Source organism: Brassica napus, chromosome C9, assembly GCF_020379485.1.
Source record: "Brassica napus cultivar Da-Ae chromosome C9, Da-Ae, whole genome shotgun sequence".
NCBI lineage: Eukaryota > Viridiplantae > Streptophyta > Magnoliopsida > Brassicales > Brassicaceae > Brassica > Brassica napus.
The window spans coordinates 37,382,724-37,400,260 of record NC_063452.1 but is presented as its reverse complement, the minus strand read 5'-3'; the positions used below and the strand labels follow the sequence as shown (position 1 = coordinate 37,400,260).

The 17,537-nt window shown below is 37.2% G+C and overlaps 2 protein-coding genes and 1 pseudogene across 3 annotated transcripts; all 3 read left to right on the top strand.

Moving 5' to 3' along the window:
* The first annotated feature begins 1,769 nt into the window (after nucleotides 1-1,769).
* LOC106386200 (11-beta-hydroxysteroid dehydrogenase-like 4A) lies at nucleotides 1,770-3,444 on the top strand. Of its 2 annotated transcripts, XM_013826081.3 has the most exons (6): nucleotides 1,770-1,995; nucleotides 2,101-2,293; nucleotides 2,385-2,470; nucleotides 2,736-2,867; nucleotides 2,962-3,090; nucleotides 3,154-3,444. In XM_013826081.3, exons 1-6 carry the CDS (start codon nucleotides 1,813-1,815, stop codon nucleotides 3,328-3,330), a joined length of 900 nt encoding a protein of 299 aa, XP_013681535.1. In that variant the 5' UTR covers nucleotides 1,770-1,812; the 3' UTR covers nucleotides 3,331-3,444. The 2 variants fall into 2 exon arrangements, with proteins under 2 accessions (XP_013681535.1, XP_048624569.1); XM_048768612.1 differs by having other exon boundaries at nucleotides 1,770-2,293.
* Nucleotides 3,445-11,326: 7,882 nt separating this feature from the next.
* On the top strand, nucleotides 11,327-17,020 carry LOC125592923 (annotated as a pseudogene).
* Nucleotides 15,412-16,913, top strand: LOC125592641. The gene is made up of 4 exons (XM_048767967.1): nucleotides 15,412-15,728; nucleotides 15,777-15,930; nucleotides 16,318-16,656; nucleotides 16,701-16,913. The coding sequence occupies exons 1-4, from the start codon at nucleotides 15,412-15,414 to the stop codon at nucleotides 16,911-16,913; spliced, it is 1,023 nt and encodes a 340-aa protein (XP_048623924.1).
* Nucleotides 17,021-17,537: the final 517 nt, after the last annotated feature.

Sequence of the window (17,537 nt, the reverse complement as noted above, 5' to 3'; positions counted from 1 at the left end):
ACATACATATATATATCGTATCTCTTAACATCACGCAATCAATCAACGGCTGAATCCTCTAGACCCCTAGTTTCATTTTATAGTGAATGAACTAACTAACAATCAAGACTCAATTCAAACAGACGGATCATGATTGGAAATCTAAACTACGATAGAGAGAATTCTACACTGGTACGGGATTTACGGAATAGACCATCACCTTTGCCATGGGTTCTGAAGAAACCTGAGGAAACGCCGAATGAACTTTGACGGCTCTAACAAAGCAACTCCGGAGCCCTCTGAAATTAGATCAATATGATATTCTGGCAGAGCTGAACCATAGAGCAAACAGATGAATAACTCAAGCACTGACCGTTAACTTTTAGATCCCTCTGGTCATAATGTATTCCTATATGTCCTCTATCCATAGACACCAAGTTTACTCCGATCGGACACCATTTGCTTAACCAAAGTAGCTTCATCTCCAGGCTGGTCGTAAACGCAAACTGCACCAACACCTCTCACGAAAACAAGCATAACTCTCAGAAAATAACTCGGAATAACGATCCGCTTGCAGGAAAAGATAGATAAGATAATTAACTACTTACTGACAAATTTCCAGACTGAAAGATTTTGTTTCTGTTGACCGTTTCTCACTTACACCGAGACTGGTCGGAACTGTCTCTGCAACTCAACAGCTTTATTCTTTGCCAAGAAGAAACGTCAATAACTTTCTAAACGTACGTCTATTTGACGATCGGATAGATGATCTGAAAAGCTGGCATCGAGATCTTTCCAATGATATCTCGTCCGTTTCCTGGTTTCTTCTGTATCAAGGGTAAAACGCTAATGAAGTTGACTGTTCGCGGATCCGATCTGTAGATATCAGTCCCAAAGAAACAACCATAACTCTTAGATAAAAATTCCAAATGACAATCTGATTTCTGATACACATAGATCTATGAGTGTAGAACATAACCTCAAAATTTAGCTTCGAAATACTCATATTTGATCGATCGTTCTTCTATTCTCCCAAAACGTGTCTGCAGAGCTGTACTCTTTCTTTTCGGATGGTATGATGGCTTCTCTTTCATGGTGGCTATTTGTGGCTGTTCCGGTGACATTCCGGCAGGGCTTTGCCATCTCCAAAAGTTTCTGTCAGAGGCCACCACGAAATCTCATCTTAAATAAGAAAATTTTAGGGTTTTTCTTCAATGTAATTGGGTCTTACAGGGCTAAATTTTTTCGGGTCCAGATTTGTCTCGTTACAGCGTAATCCAGCTAACTAACACGGTCCATCTTCTGATCTTTGTAGACTACAGTAATCATTTCCTTTTTTATCGTTCGAATTCCTGTCAAGCCTTAAGGTGTTGATTCTGGGATTTTTCCTGTTATTAGTTTTTTTGTTTCTTGGTTTAGAAGTTTTCCTTTCGTCACTGGCATCTCTGTAATTAACAGCAACTTTGAAAGCTTCGGAAACCTTCTAGAACTGTCAAACGAAACCTTAACCTGTTTGTTCTGTATTACTTATTCTTCTTTGGGCTCACACCTTGTTTGTACCAAAAAAAAATGGAGTTGGAATTGTAAACCGGAATTTTGCATAAAACCGAGTTGAGTTTTTATCGGTTACTACAATATGTTAGAGTGAGGACAAATGTTGAGCTACGTAGAAGATGCCAAACTACGATTTGGAGATTCTTTTTCGTTTTCCGCCCTTAAATATTTAATAATGATTCCAAGAGAGTGACATCTAAACAGAAGCATACTCGAGAAGTGTATAAAAGTATAACTGCTCTCTCTTGAACGAGAAGATACACAAGGTCAAGCAAGGATATGGCTTTGATCAACAAGATCCTTAACATCTTTCTTCCTATTGTCACGTTTTCGCTTCTTGTAGTGTTCATGCCAATTTCAATATTATTCAGTCTCTTTGGCTTCATAAGGAATAGCAAAGAGTCCGACAAAGTCAGTGGAAAAGTCGTCATCATCACCGGATCTTCCTCAGGAATTGGTGAGGTCAGTGAGTTCTTACCCGTGTTTTCAAAGTCAATGATCAAAAGCTTTGGCCAATGGTTAAAGAAAATAAACATTTATAAATTTTATAATTTTATAATTGTGAAGCACCTTGCATATGAGTACGCACGTAGAGGAGCATACTTGACGTTAGTAGCTCGGAGAGAGGATCGTCTCCGACTTGTGGCTAATCGGTGTCGGAGGCTTGGATCACCCGACGTTGCCGTAGTACGTGGTGATGTCTCAGTCATTGAAGACTGTAAACGTTTTATCGAAGAAACCATCTCTCGTTTTGGAAGACGTGAGTTGTTTTTGGGTTTGGACAACAAATATTTTTTTCTTTTTAAGATCAAACAAAATAAATCTTGTCACCATTGTGGTGATGGTTGCAGTGGATCACCTGGTGAACAATGCGGGAATTGCGGAGGCCAAGTTTTTCGAAGACTATTTACAAATCTCTGATGTTCTTCCCATTATGGTAAACTAAGAAACAATGAACCAATCAAATCAATAATCAATAATAGATAGTAATTTAGAGTGATTATAGTTTAGAAACGTAATTGATAGGTTTATACATACATTATAACTTTTAGTTTATAGTTCCTTGAAATTATTTTCTACAACTGATTTAATCTACATTTTACGAGTTAAAATTACGGAAAATCAAATGTGTATTTATTATATAATCCATAAAAAATCTCAGTGAACGTTTACATAGCATTGCTGTCAATAACAATTTGCAGAATACTAACTTTTGGGGACCAGTTTACACGACACATTTCGCTATACCACATTTAAAGAAAACCAAAGGAAAGATAGTGGCGGTCGCGTCGCCTGCTGGATGGTCTGGAGTGCCAAGAATGAGTATCTATGCTGTAACTTCTTCCTCACTTGTTTTTTTCTGTTCTTTTTTTGTTCATTGTATATTTCCTCTATATTAAATGTGATACAATGTAACATTTGATTCAGGCAAGCAAAGCAGCTATGATAAACTTCTACGAGACTCTTAGAATCGAGCTTGGTCCGGAAATTGGTGTGACAATCGTGTTTCCAGGTCTAGTTGAAAACGAAAATACCAATCCGGATCTTTTGGCTGAGGTATAATACTATCATCATATTTCATTTGTGTTTGTCCGATCTTTATGAAAGGTCTTATTGCAGAAACAAGACTGGTCGCAAGTTGTTGCTATCGAGTCAGCAACGGAATGTGCCAAGGCAGTTGTCAATGGAATCTGCAGGGGGAAGACCTTTCTGGCAGAGCCGTCGTGGGTCCGCGTTCTCTTCTGGCTTAGTATTCTCTGCCCTGAGCTGTTAATCTCTAAGCCTAAAAGAAACTGACCACTTGTTTTATAAAACAGTTAAAGATATTGGTCTAATTAAAATCTACTTGGCATTCTGTTTTTTCGGTTCAGTTTAATGATCCTTTACTTTTATTAATCGAGAAACATTTGGGAAGAGTAACATTTGTTTCGTAATTTATTTACATCACTGTCATTTTGCTTCGGTGTCAAGCTTACGATCCTTTTCAGCCAAGTTATTTGAATACTCTTTTATTACTAGAAAATTTATAACTAATGCCATTGGTTTTAATAATTTAGTCCCGGCATGTCTCGGGGAGTATTATATGTTGATTGTTAACCGACAATTTATTAAACCATACCAAATCGGTTCTCAAATTCACCATGTATTTAATTCTATGTTGACTAGTAATAACCGACAATTTATAACCCATACCAAATCCTCGATCGGTTATTATTTTGTCATACCAACACCATCGAAAACTAACAATGCTTCAGTCCATTATAATAAATGGTTACAGCCATTTATATTTGGCTTTCAAGAGCTCCACCATTGTATATATGATAATGTTTTCATGTATGTGGCCGACTGTTTCAGCAATTTCTATATGGTTTTCAATATTTAATCAATTGATGCATTACAAAGGTCAAACTTTGGGTAATTCCAGCCATTATAGAATTACTGCAAGCTCGGATGGATCGTCTTTTGTTTCAGCTATTTAGATTTTTGTAGTTAAAGACTTTGTTATTGATACGTTTTGTTTTGATCCATAACTTTTTACTCATCGTTTGCTTAATGCTAAGAAGGTCGTGTTGCATGGTTTACTGTAAATAACCAGTTTCATCCAGTTTTTGATTTGTTTTTGAACTTTTGCGGTAAGACTACTTTAATTTTTACATGAAGTTATATATAATAACGGGCTACATACAACATCTATGGGATATGATATATAGGGGATTCTTAAGTTCCACAAAAAAGGATGTTGTATTAATGTGAAAAACGACCGGCGACCATTCTGGAAACCAGAGGAACGGATAAGAAAGAAACATAGAGGAATAAAATTGCAGGAATGAAAATGAATGGTTGTTCCATCCCATGTTTAACAAGGAATAACTTTGTTCTTGTTATGAACCAGATTGTGGATGGCTCATAACCAAGAGATTATGATTTATAATCTTTCCATTTATCTATGACGGTGTAATCTCCTATATAAGGAACCTCTATGTTATGAATAAAGATAGACTTTCCATTACTTTTATAATACGTTATCGGCACGAAACTCTAAATCCCTAAACTAATACCCAAATCGAAACACCCTAAAACCCTAACCCTAGCCGGCGATCCGACGAACCCTAAACCCCGATCGCGTCTCTTGTTCCCGCATCTGTTCCAGCTCGCGTCCCCGATCAGCTTCAGCCTAAGGTGTTCCTGATCCTAGCTCAGACGCTCGCGACCCGAGAGCAGCTCCAGCACGCGACCTCTTCCTCGTTCACGACAGCATTAGACAGCTCGCGTCCGACGATCAAGGCGTTCCCGATCAAGCATCAGACAGCTCCAGCTCATGTCCCGTTCGTGTCCAGCTCGCGGCTCAACTCTTTTGGTGGTCCGATTCAACAATCATCTAAGGTTAAAAAGTAATTCAAAACCTAAGAACCCATAATCGAACATGGATTGATTGATAAAGAATGAAACCCTAAAACCCTAATCTTTATGAATCAAAACCATAGGGTAATAGATCAAAAATCCTAATTGAGTAAATCGAAGCTCTAAAAGTTTGATACCCCAAACCCTAAATCATGTTCCTACATGATTAAAACCCCAAATCGGTTTTTACAAGTTAAAATCCGATAAACCCTAACCCTATATCTATAAACCCTAAATAATATAAGTATCATAATTAATTATACTATAATTATCAAATCACATATTAAAACCCTAATCGAATATTTTGAAATCAAAACTGTTTTTGGTTTTGATCATTGAGGTTTTAAATCTGATTGAATCTGATGTTATGTTGCTAGAATTTTTTGACCGTTAAATTGATAGATTATTTTATCATCCTGCTTGGTTAATTGTTCATCTGACTTAAAATTGTTTAAACCGACCAGCCTGTTAAAACATTGATTAAATCCGATAGGTTGCTAGCTTGCTTTGCTTATATAATCCGATAGGTTGATAGATTGATTGAACTTTACTTGTTTAAAATCCGAATGATCTGATGGCATGATTCTTGAGGTTTAATATCATCTGCTAGGATTGATAGTTTTGTAATCTGACCTGTTTTAAATAGAAACCCTAAATAATCCGTATGATAGGCTATATTGATCTGATTTGGATGTCTTTGAGAATTGAGAATCTGTATGCTAGGTTGATAGATTCATGACAAAATCTAATGTCTTGAGGTTTAAGATTGTATGCTAAGTTCGATTAAATTGATTGATCTGATTATATGTTTTTGAGTTTTGATAAATTCGGATACTAGATAAATTATTTACACATGGTTTATGCTAAATATTAATCAGCCTTGAAACTGATTCATTGAAATTCATGCTTGAAATATATATTCTAGTATTGCTAAAATCAGTCTTGAAACTGATTCATTGAAATTCATGCTTGAAATCTATATTATAGTATTGCTAAAATCAGCCTTGAAACTGGTTCATTGAAATTCATGTTTGAAATCTATATTCTAGTATTGCTAAAATCAGCCTTGAAACTGATTAAGTGATTAATAAATCTTTTTACTTGTCTGGCTAAAATCCATTGATTGTTAAACCCTAATTGCATGATTAATTGAATCCGTTTTTGCTAGTCTTGATAAACCATAATATTATGAGCACATAGAAATAGTATTGCTGAGACTTGCTAGAAATTGACTGATTGATTAAATGTCTTTAAGATTGATAGTCTCATTGTCCTCACAAGATTGAAATCCGAATTGATTGTTTTTAAGAGTAAGGCCGCATGAAAATTATACCTAAATATTGAGTGATATATGATTTGAGATGTCGAAAATCAACCTGGATTTTTCTGCCCTAAATCTCTCTGGATTTTTCTGCCCTAAATCTCTCTGGAGATAATTATTTACGGTGGGCATTAGATACAAAGATTATCCTAAAGTCAAAAAGACTTGGTGAATGTATCATAGAAGGCAATAATGCCAATGAGAAAGATTGATACAGGGCAATATTAATTATTAGTCATCATCTTATTAAGAGTCTCAAAGATCAGTATCTGACTATAGAGAATCCATTAGACCTTTGGACAGAGTTAAAAATCGAGATATGATCACCAAAGAACGGTGTTATTACCAAATGCCCTATTTGATTGGAGGAATCCCAGAATCCAGGACTATAAGTCCGTGGATGAGTCTATTGCTTGCGGGGCAAAATAATGGATTACTGATGAGAAACAGTGAATTGAGACCTCTTGGATTAACCCCATTACCTGATACCAATAAGGCCGCAGAAGAAAAAAAAAAGGTAACCACATCCAGAATGATAGACCACACGGTCATGGCCGTGGAGGGTGGAAAGGACGTATAACACATTTGGCCGTGGGAATCACTATGGCAGAGGCCGTGGGTATCAACCCAATTTGAGCCATGGTCAAGGCAGTGGCCGTGGTATATCCTTTAAACCACAAATCTCGACCAAATCAGTGTGCCATAGATGTGGAATGGGGAACCATTGGGCTATGATATGAAGGACTCCCAAACATTTTTGTGACCTTTGTCAAAGAGAGTATGAAAGGGAAGAATCCTGAAACCCACTTGGTCTATAAAGATGGTGAAAATAATTTCGAACATGATCAAGATGATCTTAAGGAATATGAGACTTATGATTGCCTAAAAGAATCAAGTTGATAATCTGATTTCGACATCAAACTTGTGTGATTGCTTTGCTTGTATGCTTTCTTTGATTTTTATCTCCTTGAATTTATTTCTATTACATTGTCTGCTTAGATTAAATGAATGAATGATTTTTCTATATGAGTACACTGAAAACGCCAATATAAGTACTAAAGCAGGTATCGCCAGTCTGAAAGAAGACTATGGCTAGGCTAATATATTATTGTCTAAGGGTATGCATCTAGAAATCAGTGATGCCTTATATTCACCTAGGTCTAAGAGCAAGAGCAGCCTATTGAGTTTTAAAGATATAAGAATGAATGGTTTCCATATTGAAACAATGGGAGAAGGAAACAAATAGTTCCTTCAGATTATGTATAAAATCGCCCAAGGCCATAATAAGTCCTTAAGACTATATCTGCATTCTCTACTGACCTAGACTATGCATAGATCACTATGATACAGGTTAAAAGCCTGTGAAAATATACATATTATGGCACGACCGGATTGGTCATCCTGGTCCAAACATGATGCGAAAATTGATATTCAAAAGGCACACATTAAAAGATAAGAAGAGTTATCCCAAAGAATCTCACGTGTGTACACAAGGGAAACTCATTAGGCCATCACCAGTAAAACGGCTACGAGCCCCTTTTTCATAAATAAAGACTATATATATGTCTAGATAATACTGGTGAATACATGTCCCAAGCATTTAAATGATTATGGTATGTCAATGGGGGTAAGTGTGGAAAATTGTGTGATACATCTCCATACGAAGAACGACTTGGCCGAAATCTTTTAAAACGCAAATAGTTGATTGATAGACCATAACTTATGAGGTCAAAACTCTCATTCACAGCTTGGGCCACACGAAATTTACATGCACCTAAGTTAATACACATCAGGCCATATAGTGAGCATAGATATCTCCTATCACAGTTATTAACGGGGCAAGAGCCAGACATACTCCATCATAAGACATTTGGATGTGTTGTCTATGTACTAATTGCTCCACCACAGAGAACTAAGATGGGACCTCAAAAGGAGGATGGGGATATATGTTAGATATGATTCTCCCACAATAATAAAGTACTTTGAGCCAACTATGGGTGATTATATTTGAGGCTAGGTACACGGATTAGTTTAAGACCTCGAGGAGAAAAAAATAATAAAGCTAGAAAAAAAATGGTAAAAAAAATAGAATGAAATCAACCATCAATGTCTTGGCAAGATCTTCGGACTAAAGAATGTGAAATAGACGTCCAAAGATTATACATTTACAAAGCTAGCTAATCAAATGCCAGACACATTTGCTGACCCGAAAAAGAATGACTAAGTCATATATAAACCAACTTGTAAAGCACCAACGAATTTGATGTCTGAGAAGAGACACACTCAAGTTGCTACAGAGTCTAGACAACGTATGAAACGTGGTAGACCAAATAGGTTCCAAAAGATAAGAATCCTCGGAAACAAAAGAAAGGCGCAGAGAATGATAATCAAAATCCAAATCCGAGGTTACTAAGGAAACCATTCCAGACATGGAGATAAGGCCGGGCGACTCTAAGGTACAGGTACCAAACAATGTAGCTTGGGACGCCAAGCTCCAAAGTATTAAAGGTCCTGATAATAATGAATCTTAATCGATTATATCATGTCTGGAACATAATGGAACCAATAAGGAATGTCGACATAAGATGATTTATTTGCATACAAGGTAGCACTTGAATTTATGAATATAAGCGAGGATCATGAACCCACGTCAATATAAGAGTGCGCACATAGAAGAGATTTGATTGAATGGAAACGTGAGGTTAAATAGTTTAAAGAAGAAAATCGTATTTGGCCATATGATTAAGACGCCATATGATGTTAAAACCAGTGGATATAAATGGGTCTTGTGAGGAATAGAAATCGTGATATATAAAGCTGATGTTGCACAAGGATTCTCACAAAGACCAGTAATAGATTATGAGGAGACATACTCCCATGTGGTGGATGCAACTACTTTTAGATTTCTCATAAGTCTGGCTATATAAGAGAGAAAAATAGACTTGCAGCAAGTTGATGTAGTGACTGCATATTTATATGGTCCACTGGATAATGAAAGTACTAGAGGGTATTGAGCTGAAAATACATCAAGTTCCCGAGAACAATATCCTAGGAACCTCTGGATACAATTTCTCAAACAGTTGAATATCTCAAGAAAGAGTTTGAGATGAAAGATCTTGGAAAACAAAGTTTTGTTTGGGATTACAGCTTGAGTACATTAACAATGAAATCCTTGTGCATCAAATAGTATATACAGAAAAAGGTACTCAAGAGATTTAATATGGGCCAGTCTCATCCATTTTCTAGTACATGGGCGTGAGATCACTTGTTTTGGACACTGATCCTTTCAGTTCAAAGGTGAACGATAAAGAAGTCCATTTAGTCCTGAGATGGACAATGCAGAAGTCTTGGTTTAGACACTGATCTGATTGGTCCATAAGAAGGACGACGAAGAAGCCTTTGATTTTGGTTTATTTTATACTAACCAGCCCCAAGATGGGTTATTTGGTTTTGTTGATTTGTTTTCAGATAGGTTATGTTTTACACATGGTGGTACACGCATATCACAGCAACATCATCCAAGATTTCGAGTGTGTGTATTTGAGGTCAATGACTCAATATGTTCGATCAGATTGTGGCATGACCGATGGTAAAGAAGAACCAACTATAATGTTCGAGGACGAAGCATATTCTGCCCAAGATCTTCATCACCCACGGATTGTAGAAAATTGGAGAGGTCCAAGGGACCTTCAGTAATGTCCAAATCAGGGGGAGTAATGTGTGTTGTACTCTTTTTCCTTCACCATGGTTTTGTCTCAATTGGGTTTTCCTAGTAAGGTTTTAATGAGACAACATTAAAGCACATTACAGGCTCAAAATTGTTATGGCATCCAAGAGTGAGTGTTATGAACAAGATTGTGGATGGCTCATAACCAAGAGATTATGATTTGTACTCTTTCCATTTATCTATGACGGTGTAATCTCCTATATAAGGAACCCCTATGTTATGAATAAAGATAGACTTTTCCATTACTTTTATAATAGTTCTTTATTTTTCTACAAAAAAAGAATGGTAGAGAATGAGAAGGAAAAATTATTCCTTATGAATGGTGATTTTTTCTAGGAATGTTAGGAAATGCATTATTCCTTGTCGTTCCTTGGTCACTATTCATACTAGTCTCAAGGTCAACTCCTATAACGACAACTTCAATAATGTATTTAATGTGCTAGAATTATTCGAAATTTCAATAAAGAATTCGACTGTTATAAAAGAGATGCTGTGTAAGCTTATTATTACTCATGACCAGAGGTCTATATTTATACAAGTATTAAACTGTCTTATTTAGACCGTCATAAGAGAAAAATAAATCATATTCCTAATAGGAATAGGAAATAATACTTATCCTAAATACATATGGAAAAGGATAAACATCAAGTATAGATAAATATAAACTCTCATTCGTCTAAGTCATTAGCGAATGGGCCGGATGGATAGCTGATGGACCGGACGGTTTGGGCCTGATATGGGTCGATCACCACTTGGTTTATAACATTGACAACTTAGATTCACAAACTCATTGATTTTTTCACGCAAATTGGAAAAATTTTAATGATGCGATTTTGTTTTCTCCTAATTAGATTTTTTTTCTAAAGTTAGAAGTTTCCTAACATGTTCGCTAATTATGAATTACTTAGTCCTAAATTTACTCCGTAATATATTAATTAATGTAAATATATTCTGCTTGGCAGTAACACAACTTGAGCATCAAGGCTTATAAGAATTATATATATACTCCATTATCTATCGGTAAGGACCACAACCAATCTTTTTAAACCCGATCCGGACACGAATCACTAGATTAATAAATTGTAATAAATATGAACAGAATATTCTTAATCATTGAAAAATATAAGATGTTATCAAGTTTTATACAAAATATAATTTAAATATTTAAAATTTTGTTTTAACTTCAGTTTTAACGACCATAAAATAAATCATTTGATTAACTTTTAATAACAAATAAGAATTTTAGCTTAAAAAGAATAAATAATTAAATAAAATATATTAAAAAATTATTTTTAAATCTAAAATGAATCTAAATACAATCTTCTAATTTATTTTCAATAACAAAAATAAAGTAATACTAGAATGTATTTATTTTCATTAACAAAAATCATATCATCTATTTATTTTGTCTGTCGAATGTATATATTCACAGTTTTCCTAACCAAACTTGGTATAATTATTATCATCTATCATAGGGTTGTTATATAATATTTTTTCTCTCTCCCTTATCTCCTCCCCTTCTCTTTTCCTCGCGACCAACCAATCTTCATCAGATTTAACTCTCACCTCTAACGTCCGGTGGTGCTGTACCGGCGCCAGAGGGTTCTTCTTCTTTTTCATTTGCTTCATCTTTATAGTCTCCTCTCTGCGTCTTGTCCGTTGCTCTGCTCCTAGGGTCTTTCCGGTGCTGTCTTCGCACATGAGAAGCTTTGGCGTCGGTGTAGTCAGTGGCGGAGGCAATGCATTGGAATGGTGGTCAAATGATCCATGTGAAATTTGGAAAAATAATATAGTCTTTGTTAAATATTATAGTTTGACCCTAGTCCATTATTTTGATAGACCCTCATTAATTTAATCGAACTTGTTTAACCCAATATCAAACTATAAAAATTAATTACTAGCCCAATAATGTATATAAACCATTACAAAAAATATAAAATAAACTAAGTCCATCAAAATAAATAAACCCAATTATCATTGTTATACTAAGAGATCTCGTTATACTAATACTAACGACCTAATTATTTAGTTTCTTCTTCTGCTTTTATTTTTCCCTGTTATGAATCATGAACCTTTGTTGTAAGTCTGAAACCTGATCCAATTTTGTTTTAAAGTCAAGGTAATTATTTTATTTTTTAACTTTATGAGTAGTTTTTCTTCTCTAAATTCTAAATTCAATGTTACATTGAGATGTTCTAGATTTTGTGAGTTAATTTAGAAAGTTAAATTTATAGAGAAATAGACAATTAAACCCTCTTTAGCTTTAGTGGGATGTAGGCGAATATAAGATTACGCTAGGATTGTTTTGAAGCTTGTGAATGAAACGGTTTGATGTAGAGGAGGGCTAGATTAAGCTACGATTGTTTTAAAAGTTTAATTTACTTATCATATCATTAGTATACCTTTTGTTATTCTGATAAAAAACTGTATTTCATTTTATTTTATTTATGTAGATATTATTAAAAACAATGGATCGATTTGTAATAAAAAGAAAAATTCCACCACCGATGATTAGTGTGGATGATTTGGCATTTGATCTAGCTAAGCGAAAAATAATTCGAGAGTATGATCATAATCATATAGATGAGGTACGACGCATATATTTGATTAGAGGACCTTGTCAACTTCGCGGTCATACTTTTAAACAAAAATCAATAGGAGGTGTATGGCGACGTTTTAATCCACAATGGTTTGACCAGTATCAATCAACAAAAAAGGCTTTTTGCTTGTTTTGTTTCTTGTTCAGAGTTCAAGTTGGAAAACAAGGTGGGAGTGATACTTTTGTATCAATGGGTTTTCTAGCTGGAATAAGGTTGATAGTTTCAGTAAGCATGTGGGAGATCATTCTAGTTTTCACAATGATGCTAAAAATAAATGTGAAGATTTGACGAGACAATGTCAGTCTATCAAACATGCTTTTCATAAGCAAACTGATATTGTGAAAAGTGATTATCGAATCCGCTTTGGTGCTTCGATTGATGTTTGTAGACACTTATTCAATCAGGGTTTAACTTTTCATGCTCATGATGAGAAAGAAGAGTCAACAAACAAAGGCAATTTCTTAGAGCTTTTGAAGTATACAGCCAGACATAACGAGGCTGTGAAAAAAGTTGTGTTGCACAATGCTCCTAAAAAATAATCAGATGACATCTCCTCCAATTCAAAAAGACATTGCACATTGCTTCGTAGAAGAAGTAACCAAGTCTGTTACCCAGGAAATTAATAATGATGTCTTTGGCTTGCTGGTAGATGAATCTGCTGATGTCTCAGATAAAGAGCAAATGGATGTGGTTTTCCGTTTCATTGATAAATTTGGGCTGGTAAAAGAAAGTTTTGTTGGCATTAGTCATGTTAAAGACACATCTTCCTTGACTCTCAAGTATGCCATTGATGCTTTATTTGCGAAACATGGATTGTGTTTGAAAAAAGTAAGAGGGAAGGTTATGATGGGGAAAGCAATATGAAAAGAGAATTCAATGGTTTAAGATCGCTGGTTTTGAAAGAAAGTTGGAGTTCTGCATATTATGTTCACTGTTTTGCTCATTAGCTTCAGTTGTTTGTCGTGGCGGTTGCAAAAAAACATGTTGAATTTGAAGAATTTTTTGATATGGTTCATGTTCTATTGAATGCCGTTGGAGCTTCTTGCAAGAGAAAGCTTATACTCACTGAATGTAATCGCAAGGGAATGGAAGAAGGGATAAGTAAGGGAACTATTAAGACAGGAACTGGGCTGAATCAAGACCTTTCTCTTAAAAGACCTGGAAATACTCGTTAGGGATCACATTACAAGACTTTGTTGCGTCTTGGTGAGATGTTTCTCTGTATTATTAAAGTTCTTGAACATATCCAGACTGAAGGCATGGACAGCAGCAAAAGACAACAAGCAATTGATCTCCTCAAATATTTTCACACATTTGATTCTTTATTTTATCTACAGTTGATGCTTGTTATCCTGGGACTCACTAATAATTTGTCAAAGGCTCTACAGAAAAGAGACCAAGAGATCTTGAATGCTGTCTCGTTGGTTGGGTCTACGAAACGACAGTTACAGAAGCTTAGAGATGAAGGATGGGAGAATTTTGTGGCTACAGTTTATTCTTTTAGTGAGAATAATAAAACTGAAGTTCTTGATATGGAGGAAGAGTTTGTTGATTCAAGCAGGCCAAGGAAAAAAAACTGGCATCACCAACTTGCATCATTATAAGGTGGATTGTTTTTACACCGTCTTAGATAACTTCAAGAGTTTAATGATCGTTTTGATGAGGTGAATTCGTAACTACTTGTTTGCATGGCATCCTTAAGTCCGATAGATTCTTTTCGTCAGTTTGACAAGTCAATGTTGATGAGATTGGCTGAGCTTTATCAGGATGATTTTAGTTCTATGGAATAGAGATCTCTTGAACAGCAACTTGACATCTACCTTGACAATGTGCAAAAAGATGAACGGTTTACCAATCAAGAATGCCTTGGTTATCTTGCTCGTGTATTGGCGGATACAAGAAAATATCTTTCTCATCAATTGGTTTATCGTCTATTGAAGCTATGTTTGACTCTTCCTGTTGCGACTGCAAGTGTAGAAAGGTGCTTTTCTACAATGAATATCATGAAGACGACTTTACGTAACAGTATCGGTGATGAATTTTTAAGTGATTGTTGTAGAACCTAAAATCTACACTAAGTATTTGATAGTGATTGGGGTTTGATCTAGGGAAGACAAATGATGTAGGCAACGATATCTTTAGAATACAACGATGTTAAACAGTTTCCAGTAGGTAAAAATGACTTTATTGATGAATAAGATCGAATACAATGAGCTGAATTAGATCAGGTGATACAAATGAGATCCATAAAGAAAGAATCTAAAATTGGGATGAGAACAAGGTCGATGTAAGTGTGTAGCTCTCTCTAGGGTTTTCAACGTGTGCTTCTTCATGTCTGTTCTCCTTCCTTTATAGTAAGTCGACCTCGTGATCTTCGTAACTGCTCCACGATCTCCGGGACTGCTCCACGATCTTTGGGACCTCGAAGTCTTCGCTTTCGAGCTCGATTGCTTGCAACGGGGTTCATTTCATTTCGACGCATACCTTTGATCGTGGCCCATTAATGTATTGACCGAAATTGGGTCCAACATTTGTCCCCAGCCTTTTGGTTTATTTGGGAAACCGAAAGGGCGAAAACTGAAGTTACCTGGCGGCATCGCAATTCTCGGGAAGTGGGACGTCACGTGCATCGGCTTGATTTGACTTGTCGGCCATTTTCGAATCGTGTGGTTGAGATCGAGAGTTCGTGGCCGGTTAATCTTTTGTGTTTCGGGAACCGTTTTTTAATATATATATTACACTTCACTGGATAGATCGTTTTCTTCGATACTACAATCCTTCTTTCTCTTTCATCGTCTTTGGTATTTTCCTTTTCCTGCTTCGAATCTATGGCGCATGAGAAATTTGTCCTCATCTCCCGACGATCATCGAGCCGAGACATATCAAAAAACCTTTACGAGCTCTGGGAAATCGATTATACCGTTGAGATCGAAGCACCCGAAGATGGCGAAACTCCGGAGACTGTGAGGCCGGGGTATTGTGGGGCCTATACGTCGCATTTCCAGGACGGAGGTTTGTCATTTCCTCTTCCTCGCTTCCTTCTCGAAGCGCTCGCGGAGCTTGGGATGGCTTTTGCCCAAATGGCGCCTAATTTCTGGCGCTATTTCTTGACTTCGTGGATCCGAGCCAGGGAGGAGGGTCTCAGGTTCGGCCTTTAAGAGTTGAAGCAGTTGTTTTCTATTAAGACGAACAGTGGCTTTCCAGGAACGATGATTCTTGCTCCTCGGCCTGGCCGTTCTGTTATAGACGGCATTCCTAACAGGGATGACCAGTGGAGGGAGAAATTTTTCGTTTTTAAGATTAATCCGGTGTCGGTCGGCGACTTTGATTTTGAGAAGATCCCTAGGGTATGGTCTGACGATATTGGTAGGTTTTTTGAGTTTCTTCTTTTCTTTGCTCTATTTCTCGAAGAGAATTTTACTCTTCGATTTGTTTTGGCATTCTCTATCTTCTCTCTGCTTATTTGCAGAACCCTTTGGTTCCGCGCCTATGACTCCCGAGCTTCACGGGCTAATCGCCACTTTTCGGCGGGGTAGCCCTCGATAGCTCGCATTCCCCGTAGATCGAATTTGAGCTGTTTACGCTCTTCCGCCGGGTGAAAACCGTGCTACTGCCATTGGTTCGGTGGTACCTGTTCGACCGGGAAAAGGTCATCGCGATAAGAGTAAGCTGACCTTCTTGGGAAGATTCGAATGCCTACGCGTTTTTCAATTTTCCAAATATGTTTTGTTCAGGGGCGAGGGAGAAGGAGGCGCTACCCGACTGTCCTGACGAGTCTTCCGAAGTCGGGTCGTGGGAGCGAGCTCAGAAAACAGCGTGGACCGACCCTTAGGTCGAGGTCACAGACTCAATCTCCCGGTCTTTTGGCTAGGCCGGTGTTGATCGTCATTCCCGTAGGTGGGCCTCGAAGGGCGCCAAATGCTTCAACTGGTTCTGTCGGTGATCGAGCTCTCGACGACGATATCGATTCGTCGACTCACCGGCGCCGACGTCGAGCTCTCGAAGAGATTAACTCTGTGAATTCGAATTCCCGAGCTCAGAGCTTCCTCCCCCGTTACAAGCTTCTGGCGAAGGTACTTTGCAAGTTGACCCGAGCGCTCGTCTCCCAGATGTACAGGACACCTCTTCGTGGAGATTTTCGTATGACGACGAGGTACCAATCCTTGAGAACCCCAAAGGTCTTGCTCTGATTTGGCGCAAGATCAGAGAGAAGGGATACGAGCTTCCTCCTCTGGATGATATGCATGAGAGTGATGCTTACGTGCGGATGGCGGTAGCGACTGCTAAGGTAATCTGTCTCGCGATTGCTTCTGATGTTCTGTCGGGTTAACTGACGATTGTCCGACCTCTGTTGTTGTTTCTGCCTAGGATCGATCGACCTCATTTGGATCCGAACACGAGATTGCTTACGGAAGAATACCAACGAGGTATAACCGAATTCATGGGGTTAGTTCACCGACAACCGGAAGCAAAAACAGGTAAGTTAAGATGTCCTTGCTCTAATTGTAAAAATAGAAAGGTTATTAAAGAGTGGGATGTTTGGACTCATCTATATTTGAGTGGGTTTACACGAAGTTACAAAATTTGGTATCATCATGGGGAAACTGATTATGAACATGGTAGTACTAGCGAACCTCAGCCAGCGGTTAGATTAGAAGAACCAATTAGAACGGATGTAGATTATGGTGTAGGTACTGAGCAGATGGTAAATGATCATTTTAGAGGGGAAGATTTACCCAATGCAAAAGCTAGGAGATTTTATGAGATGTTGGATGCTGGAAAGCAACCATTGTACGAAGGTTGCAGAGATGGTCATTCAGCTTTATCATCTGCTACAAGATTGATGGGCATTAAAACAGATTATAATTTGGCTGAAGACTGTGTGGATGCGATTGCTGATTTTGTAAAAGGTATTCTACCCGAGGATAATGTAGCTCCTGGTTCATATTACGAG